Source organism: Lithobates pipiens, unplaced genomic scaffold (assembly GCF_037356315.1).
Source record: "Lithobates pipiens isolate NorthernLeopardFrog02 unplaced genomic scaffold, aLitPip1_a1.2 Scaffold_18, whole genome shotgun sequence".
Classification (NCBI taxonomy): Eukaryota; Metazoa; Chordata; class Amphibia; order Anura; family Ranidae; genus Lithobates; species Lithobates pipiens.
In genome coordinates, this window is record NW_027507758.1 from 3,422,107 (window position 1) to 3,447,543 (window position 25,437).

The 25,437-nt window shown below is 49.6% G+C and overlaps 1 protein-coding gene across 1 annotated transcript in view; it reads right to left on the reverse strand.

Annotated features, from left to right (window-relative positions):
* The window catches only part of LOC143986951 (phospholipase B1, membrane-associated-like), a 200,230-nt gene that overhangs the window by 48,622 nt on the left and 126,171 nt on the right, over positions 1-25,437 (reverse strand). Inside the window, exons 31-37 of the mRNA XM_077485364.1 lie at positions 22,884-22,942; positions 18,437-18,510; positions 17,088-17,131; positions 13,044-13,152; positions 7,287-7,338; positions 3,189-3,269; positions 8-73 (exon numbers count right to left, since the gene is read on the reverse strand). Of these exons, the coding sequence (XP_077341490.1) occupies positions 8-73; positions 3,189-3,269; positions 7,287-7,338; positions 13,044-13,152; positions 17,088-17,131; positions 18,437-18,510; positions 22,884-22,942 (485 nt within the window). The remainder of the gene's footprint in view (positions 1-7; positions 74-3,188; positions 3,270-7,286; positions 7,339-13,043; positions 13,153-17,087; positions 17,132-18,436; positions 18,511-22,883; positions 22,943-25,437) is intronic.

Here is a 25,437-nt window from a genome sequence, read left to right on the forward strand (position 1 = left end):
AACCAACCTCCTGATGCAGCAGGTCCAAGGCCTCTCTGATGCGACTGATGTAATTTGTAGCTGAGAAGAAATTCTAAAAAAAAAGTTAAAAAGTAAATGTGATCGTATTTACAGCAACATTCAATACAGTTTAACGGAAAGGATTTTCTGTGTGTGTGTGGGGGGGGGGAGGGGGGGGTGGGGGGGTCATGTGTAATAATCAGAATCTTCACCCATGTATCTTAATATTAATACATGGATTGCTTTTTTTTATTATGTATTTTGTATTATCTCCCTATCAGAGCAGCTTCGGGCTGAGTGTCGGGCTGGGCGTCAGGCGGAGCGTCGGGCTGGGCGTCAGGCTGAGCTACGGGCAGAGCGTCGGGCAGAGCGTCGGGCAGAGCGTCGGGCAGAGTGTCGGACTGAGCGTCAGGCTGAGTGTCGGGGCGGAGCATCGGGCTGAGCGCCGGGCTGAGCGTCGGGCTGAGTGTCAAGCGGAGCGTCGGGCTGAGTGTCGGGCGGAGCGTTGGACTGAGTGTCGGGCTGAGCGTCGGACTGAGTGTCGGGCTGAGCGTCGGACTGAGTGTCGGGCTGAGCGTCGGACTGAGTGTCAGGCTGAGCGTCGGACTGAGTGTCGGGCTGAGCGTCGGACTGAGTGTCGGGCAGAGCGTCGGACTGAGTGTCGGGCAGAGCGTCGGACTGAGTGTCGGGCAGAGCGTCGGACTGAGTGTCGGGCTGAGCGTCGGACTGAGTGTCGGGCAGAGCGTCGGGCTAAGTGTCGGGCGGAGCGTCGGGCTAAGTGTCGGGCGGAGCGTCGGGCTAAGTGTCGGGCGGAGCGTCGGGCTAAGTGTCGGGCGGAGCGTCGGGCTGAGTGTCGGGCGGAGCGTCGGGCTGAGTGTCGGGCGGAGCGTCGGGCTAAGTGTCGGGCGGAGCGTCGGGCTGAGTGTCGGGCGGAGCGTCAGGCTGAGCTACGGGCAGAGCGTCGGGCAGAGCGTCGGGCAGAGCGTCGGGCAGAGTGTCGGACTGAGCGTCAGGCTGAGTGTCGGGCGGAGCATCGGGCTGAGCGCCGGGCTGAGCGTCGGGCTGAGTGTCAAGCGGAGCGTCGGGCTGAGTGTCGGGCGGAGCGTTGGACTGAGTGTCGGGCTGAGCGTCGGACTGAGTGTCGGGCTGAGCGTCGGACTGAGTGTCGGGCTGAGCGTCGGACTGAGTGTCAGGCTGAGCGTCGGACTGAGTGTCGGGCTGAGCGTCGGACTGAGTGTCGGGCAGAGCGTCGGACTGAGTGTCGGGCAGAGCGTCGGACTGAGTGTCGGGCAGAGCGTCGGACTGAGTGTCGGGCTGAGCGTCGGACTGAGTGTCGGGCAGAGCGTCGGGCTAAGTGTCGGGCGGAGCGTCGGGCTAAGTGTCGGGCGGAGCGTCGGGCTAAGTGTCGGGCGGAGCGTCGGGCTAAGTGTCGGGCGGAGCATCGGGCTGAGTGTCGGGCGGAGCGTCGGGCTGAGTGTCGGGCGGAGCGTCGGGCTGAGTGTCGGGCGGAGCGTCGGGCTGAGTGTCGGGCGGAGCGTCGGGCTAAGTGTCGGGCTGAGCGTCGGACTGAGTGTCGGGCAGAGCGTCGGGCTGAGTGTCGGGCGGAGCGTCGGGCTAAGTGTCGGGCGGAGCGTCGGGCTAAGTGTCGGGCGGAGCGTCGGGCTAAGTGTCGGGCGGAGCGTCGGGCTAAGTGTCGGGCGGAGCGTCGGACTGAGTGTCGGGCAGAGCGTCGGACTGAGTGTCGGGCTGAGTGTCGGACTGAGTGTCGGGCAGAGCGTCGGGCTAAGTGTCGGGCGGAGCGTCGGGCTAAGTGTCGGGCGGAGCGTCGGGCTAAGTGTCCGGCGGAGCGTCGGACTGAGTGTCGGGCAGAGCGTCGGACTGAGTGTCGGGCAGAGCGTCGGGCTAAGTGTCAGGCGGAGCGTCGGACTGAGTGTCGGGCAGAGCGTCGGGCTCAGTGTCGGGCGGAGCGTCGGGCTAAGTGTCAGGCGGAGCGTCGGGCTAAGTGTCCGACGGAGCGTCGGACTGAGTGTCGGGCGGAGCGTCGGGCTAAGTGTCGGGCGGAGCGTCGGGCTAAGTGTCGGGCGGAGCGTCGGGCTAAGTGTCGGGCTAAGTGTCGGGCTAAGTGTCGGGCGGCGCGTCGGGCTGAGTGTCGGGCGGAGCGTCGGGCTGAGTGTCGGGCGGAGCGTCGGGCTAAGTGTCGTGCGGAGCGTCGGGCTGAGTGTCGGGCTGAGTGTCAGGTGGAGCGTCGGGCTGAGTGTCGGGCTGAGTGTCAGGTGGAGCGTCGGGCTGAGTGTCGGGCGGAGCGTCGGGCTGAGTGTCGGGCGGAGCGTCGGGCTGAGTGTCGGGCGGAGCGTCGGGCTGAGTGTCGGGCTGAGTGTCGGGCTGAGTGTCAGGTGGAGCGTCGGGCTGAGTGTCGGGCTTAATGTTGTGCAGAGTGTCGGGCTAGGCGTGTTTTTTACACATTATGAGTGCTTACACCCAGTGGCATCGCTAGAGGGTGGCTTTTGGGGCTTAAGCCCCGAGTCTCTGCAGGGGAGGGGAGGCTCTCTGGGGACCCTGATGTAAGAAGGGGCTCTCAGGGGACCCCGATGTAAGGTGGAGGCTCTCCGGGGACTGTGATGTAAGTGGGGGGCTCTCTGTGGACCTTGATATAAGGGGGGGGGCTTTCTGAGGATATATATATATACACACACACACACACACACACACGTATATTACTGTATATACATGTGTATGCCCACCCAAGCGTATGACTTTCTTTACTACGCTGCTATGGGCTCTATCCCCAGATTTTTTGTAGACATAGCACCGCCCCCGCTTATACCAGTGAATTTGATTGGTATAAGCAACCATTTTTACTGAATGAAACTGATTAATTTAGTGTCTTTTGTTGTGATTAGCTGTGATTGGCCCTGTCTGTCCCATGTGATCACTGTGACTGTACGGGGAACGTGCTTGTTGGCTGTGCGAATGCTGCGACAATTGCACAGCAAATGTATTTTTTTTATAAATAGATCCCAAAGTATCTTCTGAAAAGAAAGATCACCTGCTAAAAATAATTGTCTTTGCAGATTATAATTACATTGTAAGCATTGCTGTGTACAATGTAGCTCAATGTAACGAATGATGTCACAAGCAGCTGGAATGAAAGGTTACACTCCAATATATATATATATATATACACTTACACTGTCCGTACAAGCGGCACAGAGGTCATTGGCACCAATGAACACGGTGATGATCTTCCAGTCTGTAGTATTACGAATTCTCTACAAACAAAAGAAAAAAAATGTCAGAAATGTGAGAAGGAGAAAATAACAGAATGTAACAATAAATAAATAATAATAATAAAAAGTTTTCATTATTATTATTGTAATTATTATTAATTTGTTTTTTTCCATTCGTTTAGATACGTCATTCGTTATTTCAGATAAATTCGTATTTGTTACGTTCACGAACAACCAAATTTGAAAGGAAATTCCAATACCTATAATTTAATAGTTAATAACTAACTAATAATAACTTAGCTATTACTATTTCAGATTTTCGAATTTTCTAATTTCCGTATTTTTTCGTATTTCCGAATTTCCGTTTTTTTCCCCCAAATTTCCGTTTTTTTTTTAATTTACCAATTTATGATTTTTTTTGAATTTACCAATTTTCAATATTCTGAAAAATTTGTTAATTGGGTTTTCCTTAATTCAGATATTTCCAAATTAACGAATTTGTCTAAATTCATAAAAAAAATGAATTCAGAAATAAACGAAATTGCATTTGTCCAATAAGAAGAAAACAAACTTTTAACAAAATATTCCCCTTCAATCCGGATATTTTCCTATTTTTGATGTCTTTAATCTAAAGGCTGACATCATTTAATCCACTTCCTTTGAGCCCAGGTTGTCCTGGACCCGCCCCCAGCCTGTGACTGGACAGCAAAAAAAAACAAAAAAAAAACATTACAGTGATAAGCAATCCCTCTGTCACTCTCCTCTCTCTTTCTATCAGCTGCTTCTGTTTGGCTCTTTGTGCTGCTTCTTCCTCTTACACTTCAGCTCTGCTGTACGGGGGACTGTGAGAGGAGGATACCAGGTCACACTAATTTATGTCTTTTATATTTGCCCCGAGTTCAGCTTTAAAGCCGCTCTGACACATAAACAAAAACAACAAAAAAAAAAAAAAAAAAGAAAAATTCCTCCCTGTAGAATAGAATAAATAATACCTTCCCCAATGAACAAACTATAATAAATGTGATAGGCAGCGCTCGCAAAATAAATCACTTCTACTGCAACTGTGATGGAAAACAAATAGGATCGCGATTGATCTCAATTAATTGATCAAGTGCTCAGTGCCAAAGAATTCCCCATCGTTGAATCCAAAGTGAAATTCCATTCATAAAAATTGTGCAAAGGTGTGCTGTGCCTGAATCACCAAAACAGAGCCCTGTGGTGCCGCGATGCCACCCTGAGCTCTGATGAAGACCCGCACTCACCAGATGGTGTTGACCCCTTTGTTATATAACAAAAAGGACCAGTCTCACTTAGTGGTCACCCAGGGACGGGAAGGTATTTCCCCGTCCTCGTAGTAGTGTAATCCAATAGCTCCAGTAGCAAAACAAGCAATCGATTAAAAAGAGAGAGAAGAAGGACCTCTCATAGCATAAAAATGCATCGTATTTATTGTTTAAAACGTTCGCTATACATGCAAACACTGTAAAAAAAAAACTCAAAACATGTATACCCACACTGTCCAATCATGCAGGAAGCGGACGGGCATCCGTGTGCCTTCCAAGTAGACCAGAAGTTAAGCGATGATGACGAAACGCCTGACACCTGAACTCTGCACAATAGATACTCCTGACCTCCGCAATCTGCACAATAGATACTCCTGACCTCTGCACTCTATACAATACATACTCCTGACACCTGCACTCTGTACGATACATACTCCTGACACCTGCACTCTGTACGATACATACTCCTGACACCTGTACTCTGTACGATACATACACCTGACACCTGCTCTCTGTACAATACATACGCTTGACACCTGCACTCTGTACAATATATACTTCTGACACCTGCACTCTGTACAATACATACTCCTGACACCCGTACTCTGTATGTTACATACTCCTGACACCTGCACTCTGTACAATACATACTCCTGACACCTGCACTCTGCACAATACATACTCCTGGCACCTGCACTCTGTATGTTACATACTCCTGACATGTGCACTCTGTACAAAAGATACTTCTGACACCTGCGCTCTGTACAATACAAACTCCTGGCACTCTGTATGTTACATACTCCTGACACTTGCACTCTGTACAATAGATACTCCTGACACCTGCGCTCTGTACGATACATACGCCTGCACTCAGTATATAGGCTTAATTTTAAAGCCCCTCTCACTGTTGGCACAATTTTGCCACATAACCAATTCACCACAACACGCTTGACGTACTGTTTCATTACTGTCCTCTGGATGTTCAAGAGGGCCATGTCCGTGTCAGGTAGGTTGTACAGGGCCCCATGATTTCTAAGGTGGCCCTGCCTGTGCCTTCAATCTTCTGAAGAATTATCCTGGCCGAAGAATGGTCACTCATTTCACAGGCTTTGATTCCACCCAATGGGCATTGCTACAGCACACAGCAATGACATACGGGCCAGCAGGTAGAAGCTCAAACACAGTAGGGGTCAGACGTATAGGGTTCCTCAGCCCCCCAAGGTCATCAAATTTAAAAACCACCCCCCCCCCCCTTACCAATACCCAACAGTCATGAAAAATATGAAAAAATGTCCCCACTGGGGACACTTGTTGAATGTGACAACCATCCATAAAAAGATTTCTCTTTCTTTGGAGGGGGAGAAGAAGTCTTCCCAAAGGGACTCCAAGAGCTTAAGAGCAAACGGGTGGCTGTTGACCCTTCCCTACGCTCAGGGCTCGAGTCCTGCGGGAACGCCGTCCCTGCACTATTTTCACAGCAGGAACGCCGTTCCCTTTGCAGGAATCGAGCCGCCCGAATGAGATGTATGCAGAGTAGCGCAGGAAGCGTTTGGCTGTAGTAAGCTCTCCCTCACTTCACACATCGCTGTTCGCTCCCCGGCGGCCCCCCCTCTCTTCTCGTCTATGGTCTATCCCAGATGATGTCACTAGCCAATGGGGATAACAAGAAGAGAGGAGGGGCCGCCGGGGAGCGAACAGCGATGTGTGAAGTGAGGGAGAGCTTACTACAGCCAAACGCTTCCTGCGCTACTCTGCATACTGGCTAGTAAGATGACAATGTGCCCCATGCCCAAATGTGCCCCCTGATGTCCTATGTGCCCCACTGTGCCCCATGCCGTAATGTGCCCCCTGCCCTGATGTTTTATGTGCCCCACTGTGCCCCATTATGTGCCCTGATGTGCCCCATGCTTTAATGTGCCCCCTGCCCTGATGTCCTATGTGCCCCATGCCGTAATGTGCCCCCTGCCCTGATGTCCTATGTGCCCCACTGTGCCCCATTATGTGCCCCATGCCATAATGTGCCCCCTACCCTGATGTCCTATGTGCCCCACTGTTCCCCATTATGTGCCCCATGCCGTAATGTGCCCCCTGTCCTGATGTCTTATGTGCCCCACTGTGCCCCATAATGTGCCCTGATGTGCCATGTGGCCTGATGTGCCCCGTGCCCTTATGTGCTATGTGCCCTGATGTGCTATGTGCCCCATAATGTGCCATGATGTGCCATAATGTGCCCTGATGTGCCAACGTTTCCCCCATACCCTGATGTGCCATGTGGCCTGATGTGTCCCATGCCCTGATGTGCCCCCTGCCCTTATGTGCTATGTGCCCTGATGTGCTATGTGCCCCATAATGTGCCCTGATGTGCTATGTGCCACATAATGTGCCCTGATGTGCCCCATAATGTGCCATAATGTGCCCCATGCCCTGATGTGCTATGTGCCCCATGCCCTGATGTGCCCTGTGCCCTGATGTTCCCCATAATGTGCCCTGATGTGCCATAATGTGCCCCGTGCCCTGATGTGCCATGTGGCCTGATGTGTCCCATGCCCCGATGTGCCCCGTGCCTTGATGTGCCCCGTGCCTTGATGTGCCCCGATGTCCTACTTTTTTTCTTTTTTTTTTGGTGGGGGAGTGGATCTTGGGTGGGAGTTACCACACTTTTTTCCCCAGGACTTGACCCCTGCCTACACTATTCCAAAGTTTAAAAAAAAGTTTTGGTTTTAGATACACTCTTAAAAATATAAATAAAAATGGCCTACAGCGGTCAATGGGTTACCTTGTCACTGTTCATCTGGTCTATCAGAGCTCTGGCTTGTGTGAGCATGTCACTGGAAAATAGAATAGAACGGCAGTGAGATAATAGGAACGTTCTACATTTTACTAAATTCACCTTTGCAGTGAAGAAAAATACATATTTGTGTTCCATTCTGAAGGAAGAACCCCGCCTAAAACTAAAGCCCACACTTGTATCCCGCCATCGCAAGCATTTCAAATTGTTTTCAAGTAGTAATATATACCCCCGTATAGTACACGACCTTTCCCTGCAGTCTTCACCATGGAATGTGTAGATGTTGATTGTCCAAGAACAGGATAGGAGGTGTGAAAGTTGTGGTGCCGTCCTGTCCTAGGTGGACAACACCATTGTTGGTGTCGAGAAGGCTGCATAGGTGTTAGCTCTTCGAGTTACATGGCCAAAAGGTGTAAATTGTTACTAAAACTGGAGATGTTGAGATGTTAAAATTGAACTATATGTGGATGGATGATGCTGAAGGCCCTCGATGTTCAATGATGGTTGTTCCAGTTGAACATAGAAGACCCAGTTCACACATCTTGTGTCTTCTCCATCCAAACTGTGACCTCACTGTCCTCCAAAGAATGTCCCTTTTCCTTACAGTGGAAATCTGGGCTAAACCTATCCTAAATCTGCTCCCACACCCCTTCTAACTCCGATTTTAAAGTGGTTGTAAACCCTTACAACCAACTTTGACTTAGCCCTTGTACACACGGTCGGAGATTCTGACGGAATGTGTCCGATCGGAGCGTTTTGTCGGATAATCCGACTGTGTGTGGTCTCCATCGGACTGTTTCCGTCGGAATATCCGTCGGACCCAATTTTCCAACTTGTTGGAAATATTTTCCGACAAACTGGTCCGATCGGACATACTCCGATCATGTGTAGAGAATTCCGATCGGACAAAGTGCCACGCATGCTCAGATCAAATTCCTACATCAAAGCTATTGGCTACTAGCCTGAACGTAGTCCCGTCATAACGAAATTACGTCATCACGTTCTGAACGATCGGATTTTCCGACAACTTCGTCCGACCGTGTGTATGCAACAGTTTCGGACACAATCCGTCGGACAAAATCCGTCGGACAAAATCCAACGGATTTGGTTGGCAGAATGTCCGACCGTGTGTACAAGGGCCTACAGGTGAGCCTAGATTAAGGCTTACCTGTAGGTCCAAGAAATATCTCCTAAACCTACACAGTTTAGGAGATATTTACCTGAAGACAGCCACCACTGTCTACGGCGCATGCGCTGTAGACAGAGGCGCGCAGGCGCACTGGGTAAGCCACAGATCGCGGAGATATGCCGCGTGTGTCGGCTCCCGTGCGCACGCACGGGAGTGACGTCATCATTGCTCCAGCGAATCACAGCGCCGGAGCAGCGAGACCCACCAAGAAGATGGACGCTCGGAACTACATGGGAAAGCGGTGACTTCGCTGGCTCCTGTGTCAGGTAAGTGACACATAATGGACTACTATGCGATGCGATGCGATGTGATGCGATGCGATGCACAGTAGTCCATTATGCTTTACCTTTGCAGGGAGACAAGAGGAAGTAAACCCATCAGGGTTTACTTCCTCTTTAACTATCCTGTATAAGAAAGATGTCTATACTTACCTATTATCGGGGCTCTCCGGTCTGGTCATGTGATCTCCCCAGCAACCGGATTTCCTGGGAAAGGAGAGAGCAGCAACAGTTCTGCAATGCCTGGGCGATGACGTCACACATAGGCTTACTATGGGGCATCCATTGTCCACTGTCCCACCGCTCCCCTGAAGCCGGCATTGGGAGCTGATCACATGACTGGACCAAAGCACACTGAGAATAGGTAAGTACAGGCATCTTTCCTCTATAGCAGGGGTATTGAATTAAAATTCACAGAAGTCTGATCGCTAACATTTCTTTCAGGCAGAGGTCTGAGTTGCATGTTTGTGCAGCTACTCTGACCTTCAAACCCCAGCCCCCCCCCCCATAGATCTTCCCCCAACTTCACACCACAGTGTCCCTGCAACTTTGCCTCCCACTTTACACCTCAGCCCCCCCTCGCAGCTCTACCCCCCACTTTACACCACAGCCCCCCTCGCAGCTCTGCCCCCCACTTTTCGGGGGAGGAGGGCATTATTAAGGGAGGTGACCAAGAACCCTGATGGTCACTCTGGCAGAGCTCCAGCATTTCTATGTGGAGAGAGGAGAACCTTCCAGAAGAACAACCATCTCCGCAGCTCTCCACCAATCAGGCCTGTATGTAGAGTGTGCAGACGGAAGCCACTCCTCAGTAAAAGGCACATGACAGCCGCCTGGAGTTTACCAAAATGCACCTGAAGGACTCTCAGATCATAAGAAACAAAATTCTCTGCTCTGATGGAACAAAGATTGAACTCTTTGGCCTGAATGGGAAGCGTCATGTCTGGAGGTAACCAGGCACCGCTCATCACCTGGCCAATACCATCCCTACTGTGAAGCATGGTGGTGGCAGCATCATGCTGTGGGGATGTTTTTCAGTGACAGGAACTGGGAGACTAGTCAGGATCAGGGGAAAGATGAACACAGCAATGTACAGAGACGTCCTTGATGGAAACCTGCTCCAAAGCGCTCTGGACCTCAGACTGGGGCGAAGGTTCATCTTCCAACAGGACAATGACCCTAAGCACACAGCCAAGATAATAAAGGAGTGGCTATGGGACAACTCTGTGAGTGGCCCAGTCAGAGCCCAAACTTGAACCCAACTGAACATCTCTGGAGAGATCTGAAAATGGCTGTGCACCGACCCTCCCCATCCAACTTCATGTAGCTGGAGAGGTCCTACAAAGAAGAATGGGAGAAACTGCCCAAAAATAGGAGTGCCAAGCTTGTAGCATCATACTCATCATACATCATACTCATCATACATCATACTCATCATACATCATACTCATCATACATCATACTCATCATACATCATACTCATCATACATCATACTCATCATACTCATCATACATCATACTTATCATACATCATACTCATCATACATCATACTCATCATACATCATACTCATCATACATCATACTCATCATACATCATACTCACCAAGACTTGAGGCTCTAATTGGTGCCAAAGGAGCTTCACCAAAGTATTGAGCAAAGGCCGTGATACTTATGTACATGAGAGGAGCCTGTGATACTTATGTACATGGGAGGAGCCTGTGATGCTTATCTACATGGGAGGAGCCTGCCTGTGATACTTATGTACATGGGAGGAGCCTGTGATACTTATGTACATGGGAGGGGTCTGTGATACTTATGTACATGGGAGGAGCCTGTGATACTTATGTACATGGGAGGAGCCTGTGATACTTATGTACATGGGAAGAGCCTGTGATACTTGTGTACATGGGAGGAGCCTTTGATACTTGTGTACATGGGAGGAGCCTGTGATACTTATGTATGTGGGAGGAGCCTGTGATACTTATGTACATGAGAGGAGCCTGTGATACTTATGTACATGGGAGGAGCCTCTGATACTTATGTACATGGGAGGAGCCTCTGATACTTATGTACATGGGAGGAGCCTCTGATACTTGTGTACATGGGAGGAGCCTGTGATACTTATGTACATGGGAGGAGCCTCTGATACTTGTGTACATGGGAGGAGCCTGTGATACTTATGTACGTGGGAGGAGCCTGTGATACTTATGTACATGGGAGGAGCCTCTGATACTTATGTACATGGGAGGAGCCTCTGATACTTATGTACATGGGAGGAGCCTCTGATACTTGTGTACATGGGAGGAGCCTGTGATACTTATGTACATGGGAGGAGCCTCTGATACTTGTGTACATGGGAGGAGCCTGTGATACTTATGTACGTGGGAGGAGCCTGTGATACTTATGTACATGGGAGGAGCCTGTGATACTTATGTACATGGGAGGAGCCTGTGATACTTATGTACATGGGCTTTATTTTTCATTTTTTATTTTTAATAAATTTGCAAAGATTTCAAACAAACTTCTCTCACGTTGTCATTATGGGGGATTGTTTGTAGAATTTTGAAGAAATTAATGACTTTAATTCATTTTGGAATAAGACTGTAACATAACAAAATGTGGGAAAAGTGAAGCTCTGTGAATATTTTCTGGATGCTCTATATGCCTATCTGTAAAAAGTGAGGTATATTTTTGGGGTGAGTTCCTGTCCGTTGGGAGTGGTGAAGCACTTTGATCACCGGTGTGGATTTTGAAGATTTGGAAATGCATATGTAGCAGATGACATTTGGGATCAAATGTCACACGCGTGTAAATTTAGTTTTTGCCTCAGAACAATAAAGGTTCTGAGGGGTAATTGTGTAGGTTGGCCTTAACACCAGTCTGGCCAGGCTGTGTTTGGAAGTTCTGCCTGGTCATGTGAGCGGTGAGGGGCACATGACAGGCCAGAACCAGGTCTGGTTGGATGTTTCGGTATCGGCCTTCTCGGAGCCAATCAGTGGGAGTGCCGGACCCGCTAAGGAGTCTGGGAGGGGGTACTTAAAGGAGTGTGGGTCACGTGTTCGGGGTTCTGGAGTTGTTCGTGAGACCCGTGTGGTCTGTTCTGGTTCCAGGACCGGGGTAGCCCCGTGAGGGGTCCCAGTCACGGGGTGTTCGGCACCCCGCAACATCTTCCTATCAGTGGCATCTGATGGACCTGCCTGGTCTGGGGTAGGGATCCGTCCATTCCCAAGTCACGGAACTGGCTGGTCTGAGGAGCTGTAACTGAGGGAGGATTCAGAGTGTCCGGGTGTCCGGGTGTGCTCTCGGCTTGGAGGGACACCGCAGCTCGTGGAAGTGACCGGGGGAGGACTCTTCGGAGGAGGGCCGGCAAGTGACATCCTGAGAAGTGCCTGCTTACTGAGTTGAGAAGGACATTGACAAATTCACACTTTTCCAGCACCAGTGAGGAGACGGGAAACGTTCCAGGTACGGAGGAAAAGGTTCCTATTCACCCTCAGTTGATTGTTCAAGTTTTGAGTCAATGTGCTGACTGCCATGATCTCTGGCTAGAGGTCTGTTCAGCCTTGAAGTACCCAGCTGCGAGTGGCTACTCTCTGGATGGAGATAGAGACTTTGCTAGACCTGCAGTTCAAGGTACCTGAGTTCTTCACCCCGTGCCCTCTGTTCCCTAAGAAACTGTGTTATTTGAGAGTTCTTACTGCAAAATAAAACTTTTTAAAGATGACTTCATCTGTGTCAGTGTTCAAGTCGTTGGGTATCAACCCTGGGAACCCCTAGAAGTAGAGGAGCAGGCCAAGACAAGGTAACTGGTAAGCCCATAAAGTCAAGACCGCCTTGCAACGGGTTATGACCCCCACACACATATCTGGAATATGAGAATTTATTAAGGGGCGCTTGAATCATTTTCACATCTTTTCACGAAGTGGACACTGGGTGTTATATATTAATTGAATATTTGAATATTGTCAGTTTTTGTCAATATTGCTTTATCACAGCACTGCAATTTGGAAGGACGCTGTGTTTTGCACTTGTGTTTATGTATTTTATTTGAGGTCCCACTAGATATTTCTCATCCTGCATCTTCAGAACCCCAAACCCTCAGCTGGTCCAGAAGAAGGCCTAATAAAGTCCAATTTACTTCAACAGGAAAAGTTATCTTTCCTGAATTTCTAAGACAATTCACATAAAACTCTTCTCTTCCAAGGGTCCAACTAAAAAGCTGAGAAGAATGAACCTTTCCTTTACATCAGTTTTTTTTTTTTTAAATAAAGTCTTACAAGGATTTGGCCCCAGGAACAGCTTCATTGAGGAAAGAAAGGGGATCCGTGTTCTTGCCGGTATCTGTAGAGTATCCCGTGACAAATGGATTGAACTCAAGAAGAATATCTGTAAAAAATAAGAACATTCTGTAATGGAGATTTCCAGAATGGCGGACCATCCCTGCCATTATTGGGGAGGCTCTGACAGAAGTGCGCTGTACATAGTAGTATGACAATAATAGAATTCAATCAGTAAGAACCCTTTTACGTTTCCCTTATAAAGTATTTTTCTCCATCCACTTAGGTTCCTTGTCTATGGGAAGTTACATCAGTCATCGGGGATGGGGTGGGGTTACTTTAATGGGGAATCAATAATAAATTCCATAATGTGCAATGTAAAAGGGAATGTAACAAATACAAATGTAACATTTGCCAAATTATGAATATAGAACAAATAAAAAAAAAAAACATTGTGGGCAGTTGTGCTCTTCCCGCCTTGTGGAAACAGTTGGGTGAAGACCCTTTTCTGTTCCACCATGACTGTGCCCCCCCCCGTGTACAAAACTAGCTTCAGACAAAACATGGTTTGACCAGTTTGGTGTGGAGGAACTTGAGTGTCCTGCACAGAGCCCTGACCTCAACTATACTGAACAGCGTCCTGAGCCAGGTCTTCTCATCCAACATGAGTACTGCCGCGTACACACGATCAAACAATCGGGTGGAAAAGTCCGGCAAACTCAAGTCCGCCAGACAATTCCCCCCGTGTGTAGCCTCCGGGGGAATTTTTTTACCCGAAAGTACGGCGGACTTAGAAAGTATTTTTGCACTCCAATCTTCCCGCCGGACTCACATTTCGGCGGACAATCCGGCCGTTGGTATGCCAGTCCGCCGTACTTTTGAAATGAGTGGATTTTTCCCGCGCGGAGAAAAGTCCACTCATTTTGAGCGCGTCTCCAGGTAGACGGGGCCAGCGAAGGAGGCGTCGCTGGCTCCGTCACCTGGTATGGACTTAAAGGGGAACCCCAACGCCAAAAAAAACGGCGTGGGGGTCCCCCCAGGTGCACATCAGACCCTTGTCCGAGCACGCTACCCGGCCGGCCAGGAAAGGGGGGGGACGAGCGAGCGCCCCCCCCCCTCCTGAGCCGTACCAGGCTGCGTGCCCTCAACATGGGGGGTTTCCTTGGGGAAGGGGGGGCCGCGCGGCCCCCCCACCCCAAAGCACCTTGTCCCCATGTTGATGAGGACAAGGGCCTCTTGCCGACAACCCAGAGGATGCTGGGACTGTGACATCATAATAGGCGGGGACATCATCCGGTGATGTCCCTATATAAGTCGCCGCACGCCTTGTCCCCGTCATTGTGAGCAGAGAGAGCGATGAGGCAACATCTGAAGAGAAGAAGAGAAGAACAGAAGGCGGCGGCGACAGAAGACCGGGCCACCGCCTGTAAAAGAGCTAGAAGAAGGCGCGGTGGCCCGGCAAGAAGAACCGAAGAGGGGGACAAGACCCCCGAAGTTGGAAGAAGAGGGCGGCGGCGGCGAAGAAAGCCGGGCTCCTCCGCTAGCAGAAGATAGCACAGGAGTCCGGCGAGAAGACCCCCGAAGACGGAAGACCCCCGGAGCTGTGCAATAAACTATTTTAACCCTTGTGTGTTGTGTTTTATTTTTACTTTTTTTCCACAGGTGAATGGGTAGGGGTACATTGTACCCCATACTCATTCACATAGGGTGGGGGGCCGGTATCCGGGGGCCCCCTTATTAAAGGGGGCTCCCCGATTCCGATAAGCCCCCCGCCCGCAGACCCCGACAACCAACGGCCAGGGTTGTTGGGAAGAGGCCCTTGTCCTCATCAACATGGGGACAAGGTGCTTGGTGCTTGGACAAGGCACCCCGCATGTTGAGGGCACGCGGCCTGGTACGGCTCAGGAGGGGGGGGGCACTCCCTCGTCCCCCCCTTTCCTGGCTAGCCGGGTAGCATGCTTGGACAAGGGTCTGATGTGGACCTGGGGGGACCCCCACGCCGATTTTTTCGGCGTTGGGGTTCCCCTATAAGTCCATACCAGGTGGCGGGGCCAGCGACGTCTCCTTCGCGGGCCCCGCCTACCTGGAGACGCACTCAAAATGAGAGGACTTTCCTCCGCGTGTGTCCGCTCATTTCAAAAGTACGGCGGATAGTCCGGCGGACTTAGTACGCTGTATTAGTCCGCTGAAAAAGTGCCGTGTGTGGGCAAGTAGCCCGTTCGGAAAGTCCGGCGGACAGTCCGGCGGGAAGTCCGCTGGACTAAGTCCGCCGGATAGTCCGCTACGTGTGTAAGCGGCATATCTTACCTCACAAATGTATACAGACACCTTCCAAAATCCTGTGGAAAGTCTTTCTAGAAGAGTGGAGGAATTCAAGATCCCTGACCTCAATCCTACTGAGCACCTTTGGGTTGAACATCAATACCAGAACTCCCCAATGCCCTTTTGGCGGAATAGGCAAAAATCCCACCAGATACACTCCAAAAGTTTGTGGGAATCCTTCCCAGCACAGAGGAGCCAGCTCCATAAAGACATGGTGTGACTAGTTTGGTGTGGAGGAACTCGAGTGTCCTGCATGGAGCCCTGACCTCATCCTTACTGATCACCTTTGGGGTGAATTGGAATGCCAATGGTGAGCCTGGTCTTCTCATGGTTTTCTCATCCAAATCGGCATCTGACCTCACTAATGGGCACAGATTCCCACAGACACTCTCTGATATCTTGTGGAAAGTTGTCAGAGAATGCTTCGCCGAAGAACTGGCACATCTGCTAATGCCCAAGGGAATTGCAGATTGGCATATAGGCGGTCGCCAATGCAAATGTGCATGCACAAGGGCGCAAACGGCCACAAAGATTCATGTGCAATTGCGCACACAATTTGTGACAGATTCTGGTGCCCAGCTGCCTATTTAAAGCCAGGAGCGTGATCCACTAGTTGCTGGATGATCTTCAGCTCCCCCGTGTGTTCCTGAGTTTCTGATATTATTGGATTTCCTGTTGCTGACCCGACTTGCCTTTGACCTGTCTTGTCTCCACTCTTGGCTTTGACCCCTGGCTTGCTCCTTTGACTCTGCTTCTACCTGCTGATCCGTGCATGACCTTTGGCTTGCTCTTTGGACTCCGCTGCTGTCTGATTACCTGTGTATAACCCTGGCTTAATCCTGACCCTGCTTGTTGCTTTATCCCTGGCTGATATTTTGTGTATGACTACTGGCCTGGCTGCTGACCCTGCTTCTGGCTCTCCCTTCTGCCAAGTCTCATCTGGTACATCTGAGGGACTCCTGCCCAGCAGTGCATCCTGCTTGTCCAACCACCACCCAGCAGACATCTCATCACTCAGCGTGTCACAGCAGACAACCCCTGCTTCTCTGGGCATACCACTCCCTGCCACCACCTTCAGGGTTGCCCTGCACTCAGCCATAAGGGAAGCCCTCTCGGGAACTTTGGCGTCCAGACAGGTATGTGAAAAAAAAAGTCTTCTCGGAAGAGTAGGTGTTATTGCCAGAAAGGGGGGCCAATTTGCTGTAGGGGGAGGGAGCAACCTTAGATGAATGGCCATTGGCTTCAGATTAATGGCCTTGTTTTTGGAATGGGATCTCCAACAAACTGATATATGGTCAAGTGTTGAGGAACCTTTTTGGCCATAAGTAGTTCCATCATATGCTCAGCTTGAAGTGCACAGGACTGTGACCAGAACTCTTTCTGAATTTATTATTAGGATTTCCACAGAGCTGTTTGTGTCACTGTCTCCTCCAACAAGCCCATAATGAAGGTGTTCCTGAGAACCTGTGGTTGGAATGTAATGCTGTCATTTGGCTTTGTAAAGGCTTTGAGGTGGGGTGTCAGTATTGCAGAACATTTGCTTCAGCCTGCCAACAACCAGGAAAACTGACATAGGAATGCTGGGTGGGGTTGGCCTTTACGAAGGTGTCCTGTTTTTTTTTATCTACGTCCTGGTGTCTATCCACATGCCATTAATAGGCACCAGAAAGAAAAATAAGGGTAAGTACTGAAACAATATTATGTGTTTTTTTTAATACTTACTCGGAAGCGTTGTGACGTGATCCAGTGTCCCATCTCCTCCAATACTGAAATATGTACAATCATGAATATCTTTATTAGTACTGTTAAGCCAACTCCAATAAAAAAACAAACAAAAAAAAAAACAAAAAAAAAAATGTTTTTGGGTCTTTATAATGCTTATAATCTTTTTTTTTTGCCCCTGCCCCAGCATATGTATGTGGGGCGGTCCTTAAGCGGTTAAAATTATGTCTCGAGACACCCCATTCTAAAATGTTTAGCAGTTCTAATAGCTTTACACAACGTAGCAACATCTACACGTAGGACACCCAACGTTAGAGGTTGTGACAGAACCGATCCCACACTCCGATTGAGTGCTTCCGTCATATACCACTTCCTCCCAGTCTGAATATACAGTAGATAGCAGATATTCCAACCGCTCACAAGCACAAAGCAAGATGACACTTGCTTAGCTGCTCAACATGGACTGATTTATTAGAACCAAAATGCCAAGTATTTATAATACAGTAGAAGACTAAAACCTAACCTAATTAGCATGAGCTAATTATCTAAATCAACACTCAGACTAGTTGACTGAGGGATAAGACTTTTCGGCTCCTAGCTCACTAACAATTCAATAAACATTACCATAAACATAAACACAGGGTTAATCAGCACAAACAACAATGTGTGAATACTCCTACAAGCCAGACTAGACTCATTTACATAACAAACAGGTGGCTGGAGTTGATGACATTAGCATCTAACAGTTTGTGTCCCAACAGCATGAGACAACACACATTATATATACATATATACAGCATTGAATCTGACTAGCACAGATCATAGTGGGGTTCTCATTCACCCTGTGCCCCTTAAAATCCAGGGCCCATAATCAGTCGGCAAGAGGCTCGCATTCAGTCATCTTAAAAAGCCTGTGTCCCGGCTAGGTCTGTCACAGAGGTGATTTAGTCTTCCAAGGAAAATGCACTTTTGCACCCTAGTACTGACTAGTATTCCAATGTTTCTCTTCTCCCTTGGTTTTTCTCCATCAGTCAAGCTAATGTCAACCCAGTGCTCAGGGAGAGGGGTGGAGAAGGGTAAAACAAGGATGCTGTGGAGGCAACAGACATCCGCCTTATCAACTGATGACATCATTGGTTGTTAGGATGGCAGTGTCTAGTTGTAATGGTGCATATAATGAAAACCTGTGGATTTGTGTAACTAAAGGGCAACCTGCTGGCTCCTATGAACAAATTTCATACATTTTTAGGCATTTTGCCTGAAGAAACCTCAAGGCTGACCTATAGTACATACAGGTCATTCATATACAGAGTATATCCCGTGTAATGTCTGGATTGTGTTCTGCTTACCTCCAGGATAATCCGCGGTACTGACTGAGCACATCCAGAACGTCTCCTGGGTTGGAGCCAATGCCGTTCCCAGCCTGGAATGGGATATTAAACAGTAATGGAAGGTTGTTGAATAACCAATAATGGGTGATCTTTAGAATGCTATGAATGGAGGGGAGAAGCTTTTGTTCATGGTTGTGTTTTTCAAAAATTTCTAAAGTTGCACAACCATGTCCACTATATTGAAACAAAAATGATCATAAATGGTTAAAAAAAAACAGTGATAAAAGTCCACATCTGAAGTAAATTTTGGTGAATAAATAAAGTCTATGTGTATTCAGTGCCAAGCCTGGATCTCCGTGATATTCAGCGCTGCATATTCTTACGTCAGAGAAATAAAAATTTATATGGCCTCTTACCAGACAGGGTGGACCCCAAGTTATAGAGATCTAACACGATTGTTAACAAAGTAGTCACCTCCGGCGTTCTCCTCTGTCAGCTCAGCTGCAAAGACTTCCTTCCCCCTTTTTAAATATTTTGTTAAATATTGTTTTAATAGAAGAGGATTTATATTTTTAGTATCCAAATTTGTGCTGTGAATTGCAACAATTTGGTTTTCTTAGTGAGACGGGGGGGGTGGTCTTGTATTAACCACTTCAGCCCCAGAAGATTTGGCTGCTCAATGACCAGGTCATTTTTTGCAATTCGGCACTGTGTCGCTTTAACTGACAATTGCGCGGTTGTGCGACATTGTGCCCAAACAAAATCAATCAGTGATCGAAAAAGTAATTTCAAACAAAGGGAAAAAGCAAGGTAGCGCAATGAGGTCAGAGCGAATTACCAGGCAAACAACACCCAGGAACCACCTGTAAATCAATGATCACGAGTGTCTTGGTATGATACTTTCAAACAGGGGATTCCGTATCAAAGTGAATACTCATAGAAAACTGGATACACACGCAGATCCTGGTTCTCGCTCTGTCACAAGCGATTGCAGGAGCCCGGCGGTCATCGCTCGCGTTGGCCCCGGGGCACTTGCTGCACGCACGCTCCCCCACTAGTGGCCAAAAGGCGAAGCGACGTGCCATTCTGCCGCAGTAAAACTGCCATGGCTGGTCAGCAAGTAGTTAATGTGTCACTTCCGTTGTCCCGCCTGCCTAGTTCAGTACGAAATACGTGGTGAGTGACATCCCATGATCGCCTCTGTTCTCAGTCGATGCTTCTTACAGGGAAACACATTGGGTGGAGCAGTTATATGTGACGTCACCACGTTCCAGGTCTGCGGTTGTGTTCATTTAATTATTCTATGCTAATTTAATGTGCAATGATATTGGAAAATAAAACTTTAGTTTCTACTGCACTTCCCTCTACTGCAGTTCCCCCCCCCCCTTTTTTGAATTTCACACCTGCTATATTTGCTGGAGAGCATTGAACCAATTTATCGGTGGAGCTGGACACCTTTGGATATTGTTCCTGAAGATTGTGGTTTAGCTATCATTACTGGGGAAGGAATTCTTTGCAGCTGAGCCCACAGAGGAGAACGCCGCAGGCAGCTACTTTTGATAACAAGCGTGTTAGATCTCTATAACTTGGGATCCATGATCCATCCCGTCTGGTAAGAGGCCATTTAAATCTTTCTTTCTCTGAAGTAAGAATATGCAGCACTGAATATGACAGATATCCATGCTTGGCACTGAATACACATAGACCAAAATTTATGTGGACTATTTGCACTGTTTTTTTAACCATTTCTGATCACTGTGTTAATTTATTTATTTATGGTTGCGTGCTTTATTTTTGTTTCCATATAAGTTAAATTGAGTATTTAGATTATTTTGAAGTTGCAGCACCAATGAATCAATCATAATTTTTTTTCACAATTTTTCAATTTTTCGTCTTTGTAATTATACACACAATTTAATTGATTATTTTTGGGTAAGTGTAACATATTTAAAACTTGAGCCAGCTGCTCCTGTCATAGCGGGAGTCCGCCGGGAGTCCGTCGTTTTTTTTTTTTTTAAAAGCCAGCAGCTACAAGTACTGCAGCTGCTGACTTTTAAAATAGTGACACTTACCCGCCCAGCGCGCCCGCGATGTCGGCACCCGAAGCCGATCTCTCGATCGTCTCTCGGGTGCTGCCGCCGCCATCTTGGGTATGGGAATCAGGAAGTGGAGCCTTTGGGCTTCATTTCCCGGTTCCCTACTGCGCATGCGCGAGTCGCGCTGCGCAATAAGGATGGTCCCCGCTGTCTCTGGGATCCGTGTGTTTCCCAGCAGGCAGCGGGGGACTTTCGGAAAGGGGCCTAGATTCTGCGGAAAGGGGCGTATATTCTGCAGAATCTACGCCGGAAGTGGGTGCAGATACCTGTACTGTACTGGTACCTGCACCCCCCTCCCCTCTGAAAGGTGCCAATTGTGGCGCCGGAGGGGGGGAGGGTTCCAATGAGCGGAAGGTCCACTTTAGGGTGGAGCTCCTCTTTAAGGTAAAAAACAAACAAAAAACTTGTACCTTTTAAATCCGCTTTAAACTAATTTTCATTTTTTTATTTTAATTGTGTGTGTGATTTCACTGCTAGAAATTGGATCTATAGTCCCTTTTCTCCGGGGTCATTGCAAATGAACTTAAAATGAACAGCACACGACAACAGGAGCACACGGGGGCCCGGGGATGTAGGACAGGGATAGGAAGGAGGCAGGAGCGGCATGTAGAGGAACCGATTGCCCTCCATTTCCTTCCTGCAACTGCTGAATATCTGCAGGAGGGAGAGGAGGAGAAGCGGGGATTCAGCAACTACATGAAGGGATCTGTTCCTCTACATGCCACCACCCCCACATCCAGGCCTACAGGGGGGCAGCACTGGTCCCCACATCCAGGCATACAGGGGGGCAGCACTGGCCCCCACATACAGCCATACAGGGAGGCGGCACTGGCCCCCACATCCAGGTGTACAGGGGGGCAGCACTGGCCCCCACATCCAGGTGTATAGGGGGGCAGCACTGGTCCCCACATCCAGGCATACAAGGGGGCAGCACTGGTCCCCACATCCAGGCATACAAGGGGGCAGCACTGGTCCCCACATCCAGGCATACGGGGGGGCAGCTCTGGTCCCCACATCCAGGCATACAAGTGGGCAGCACTGGCCCCCATATCTAAGCGTAAAGGGGGGCAGCACTGGCCCCCACATTCAGGCCTACAGGGAGGCAGCACTGGCCCCCACATCCAGGCATACAGGGGGGCAGCACTGTTCCCCCCCATCCAGGCCCACAGGGGGGCAGCACTGATCCCCACATCCAGGCCTACAAGGGGGCAGCACTGATCCCCACATCCAGGCCTACAAGGGGGCAGCACTGGCCCCCACATCCAGGCCTACAGGGGGTCAGCACTGGCCCCCACATACAGGCCTACAGGGGGGAAGCTCTGGTCCCCACATCCAGGCATACAGGGGGGCAGCACTGGCCCCCATATCTAAGCATACAGGGGGGCAGCACTGGCCCCCACATTCAGGCCTACAGGGGGGCAGCACTGGCCCCCACATCCAGGCATAAAGGGGGCACCACTGGCCCCCACATCTATGCCTACAGGGAGGCAGCACTGGCCCCCACATCCAGGCCTACAGGGGGGCAGCACTGGCCCCCACATCCAGCCATACAGGGGGGCAGCACTGGCCCCCACATTCAGGCATACAGGGGGGCAGCACTGTTCCCCCCATCCAGGCCCACAGGGGGGCAGCACTGATCCCCACATGCAGGCCTACAAGGGGGCAGCACTGGCCCCCACATCCAGGCCTACAGGGAGCAGCACTGGCCCCCACATCCAGGCATACAGGTGAGCAGCACTGGCCCCAACATACAGGCCTACAGGGGGGCAGCACTGGCCCCAACATACAGGCCTACAGGGGGGCAGCACTGGCCCCCACATCCAGACATACAGGTGAGCAGCACTGTTACCCCCATCCAGGCCCACAGGGGGGCAGAACTGACCCCCACATCTAGGCCTACAGGGGGGCACAACTGGCCCCCACATCCAGACATACAGGGAGGCAGCACTAGCCCCCACATTCAGGCCTACAGGGGTTAATGTACCTGTAGGTACGCCCCTGGAGCAAGGGTTGAAGGAAACTCCTTCAATGGGGACACTCATTGCTATGACAACTCTCTTTGGAGGAATTACCTCTCATTTCCTGTAGCATCTTTTGGACAGGAAGTGAAAGGAGATCTCCCTATCAGGACGCAGGCAGAAAACAAAATAACCTGAAAGGGGTTTTAATTAAACCTTCCCGTCACTATTCAAAATCAAAAAGCCTACACTGTAAGAGATCCAGCCGCAAGCATTGCATGGGGGGTGGGGCACCTTACTATAAAGGGAGCAGAAAAAAAAAGAGAGAAGATCTTCCTTAGGAATAAAATGCACTTTTATAGAGCAGCTTATTGGCCCACCTGCCCATTTCAAATGATTATTAATTCTTACCGTCAGTGAATCGCCAAGTGCTGCAACTACAGTGATGTCCGCCGGCCGCAGTGCATGGACTGAAATGAAATGTTAGTAGAGCTTATTACTCTCATAGAGGATATAAAACAGAATCTTGGAATCACAGGACAATGACAGCAGGCAGGGGGGTTATTTAGTCGGTCAGTTGGGATCTCCAAACTACGGCCCTCCAGCTGTCGCGGAACTACACGTCCCATGAGGCATTGTAAAACTCTGACATTCTCAGACATTCCTGGGCATGATGGGAATTGTAGTTCTCGAACAACTGGAGGGCCGTAGTTTGGAGACCCCTGAAAGTGTCCCTAAACCCCCATCATAAAAAAAACTCTCAATAAATGGTGTATTCCATTCTGTTCATACTTTTCTGTATTCTGCAAAATATCTGCTGCTCTCTATCGCCCCCTCCTGTCCATGTCCCCAATGCAGTTGGGGATTTTGCAGAGCGGTGGAGGCAGCTCTGCACATGCTCAGTTCTCAGTGAGATTCTTTGCTGAGCATTTCCTCCCTATCACATCTGAGCAGCCCATGTGACTATAGAGTCACCCATGTGGGCGTATACACAATGACAGGCCACTCCCTTCCCCCTCACCAGCTAAACACAATGGGGGGGTGGGCTGGATATTACCTGTAGATTAATGGAGGCTTCACCTCCCTCTTATTCTAAGACACAGGCCGGAGAGGGCGTGACACAGCCTGTGGCTGGCAGAAATCCACCCACACCGTGTTATTGCCAAAAAATAATAAAGATTTCATTTCAAACATATATTTGTATGACAATGTAAAACAGTTTATTGATATTATTTATTTTTACTCCTAATTCCAAAGGCTGTTTTTTTTTTTTTTAATGATGATCATGTGACCAGCAGCAGAGGACTAGAAGCTCCTCCTGCTTAAGTTTCCCTGCAGGCAGGCTGGGAGAGAGCCGGGTCATGTGACAGCTGGATACCCATTAGGAAAAAGGGACTAATCTTTTTTTCTTCTTTTTTATTAAAATAATTCCAGAGCCATCATCCATATACAGCAATAGAAGGGAGAATGTACGTTATACAACGTGCGTTTAGTATTACTTTACCTTCATTAGTAAAGCAGCCTTATCGTTAAATAAGCCCTCGGCTACCCTAGACATGGGGTCATGGGATTTCCCCCCAAAGAGCTTGGCTTTTACTAGAGAAGACGCTGAATATACTTACCTCTCCGTTGGGTGGAACGTCCAAACTATGCCCCCTACTGGAAAAGTCTTTAGCATTCCACACTTCCAGGATTCAGTAGGGATGAAGGAGCTGGAGGGAGCGGACATGCCGGGGATTCAGATATTCAGCACCCCCAGACAGTGGCGGTTGGTGGGTTTTGTTTTGGGGGGCCGCAAACAATCCTACGCTGCCGCCACCACCACCCCACCTCCCCACCTCCCCCCGGGTTGGCTGGCCGGCTGAGACCACCCCTACTTCTAGAATGTACTGGAACCTTCCAGAAGAATGGGAGGGGAAGTAAGGTGGGACATGCCGGGGATTAAGATATTCAGCACCCCCACACAGTGGCGGTTGGTGTTTTTTGTTTTGGGGGGCCGCAAACAATCCTACGCTGCCACCACCACCCCACCTCCCCCCCGGTTGGCTGGCCTGCTGAGACCACCCCTACTTCTAGAATGTACTGGAACCTTCCAGAAGAATGGGAGGGGAAGTAAGGTGGGGCTGCATGGAGTGTTCTGAAGGCCCTGACCAATTCCCAACAGAGGGTCGGCAGAGGGAGGGCCTCCTCAAATACTCAGGGTCAGCCCAGCTGGGGAGGAGAGTTCAGGTGGAAGCTGGAGATGGAGTGTTAGGCTGTCATGGCCTTTGAAGGGGCTCCCCAGTCTGGGGGGTGGGTGCAAACAGGACCTACAAACAGGACCTACTGTGGTGGCACTGGCAGGAAAAAAGGGGCATCTGCAGCCAGGAGGGCTGGCAGTGCCTGAAAAGGTGGTACTGGGAGCAGTAGCCACATATAGGACAGCTAGCATCAAAGTCCTCTATTTTTTTGGGCTAAACCATAGGGAGCCGCGGTCCCCGCCTGCAAAGGGCCTTCGTCCAGATTCAGCTGAGACTGTGCTGAATCTGAAACTTGTGCTAGCTGGTCCCGGGAGTTATTGTTCTGCAAGCAACTCTGTGCTGGAGGTACAAGAAGAAAGTGTGTATATACCGGGTGTCAGGGGTGGCCCGTCCATTAAGGGCACACGGGCACCGCCCCCCCCCCCCCATCCATCGCCACCTCCCCCTATCTATTTCAGGATGGGGGGGAGACAGGTGATTGTTTGTCGCCCAAAAAAAACACCAGCCGCCACTCTGGGTGTATAAAGAGTTCTACTGATCAAATGGGCATCCCATAATAACCCTTCCCTATCTGAGTTCAATTTCCCTAATTAAAAAAACAAAACAAACAGAGCTGCAAGGACTGCTTCTTTTGCTACGAGGGTAGGGCTACACCAGCAAATCAGTGGTCTCTCTGCAGAGGTCCAGCACACCCCCTGCCGAGTCAGACCTATCTTCAATCAGCA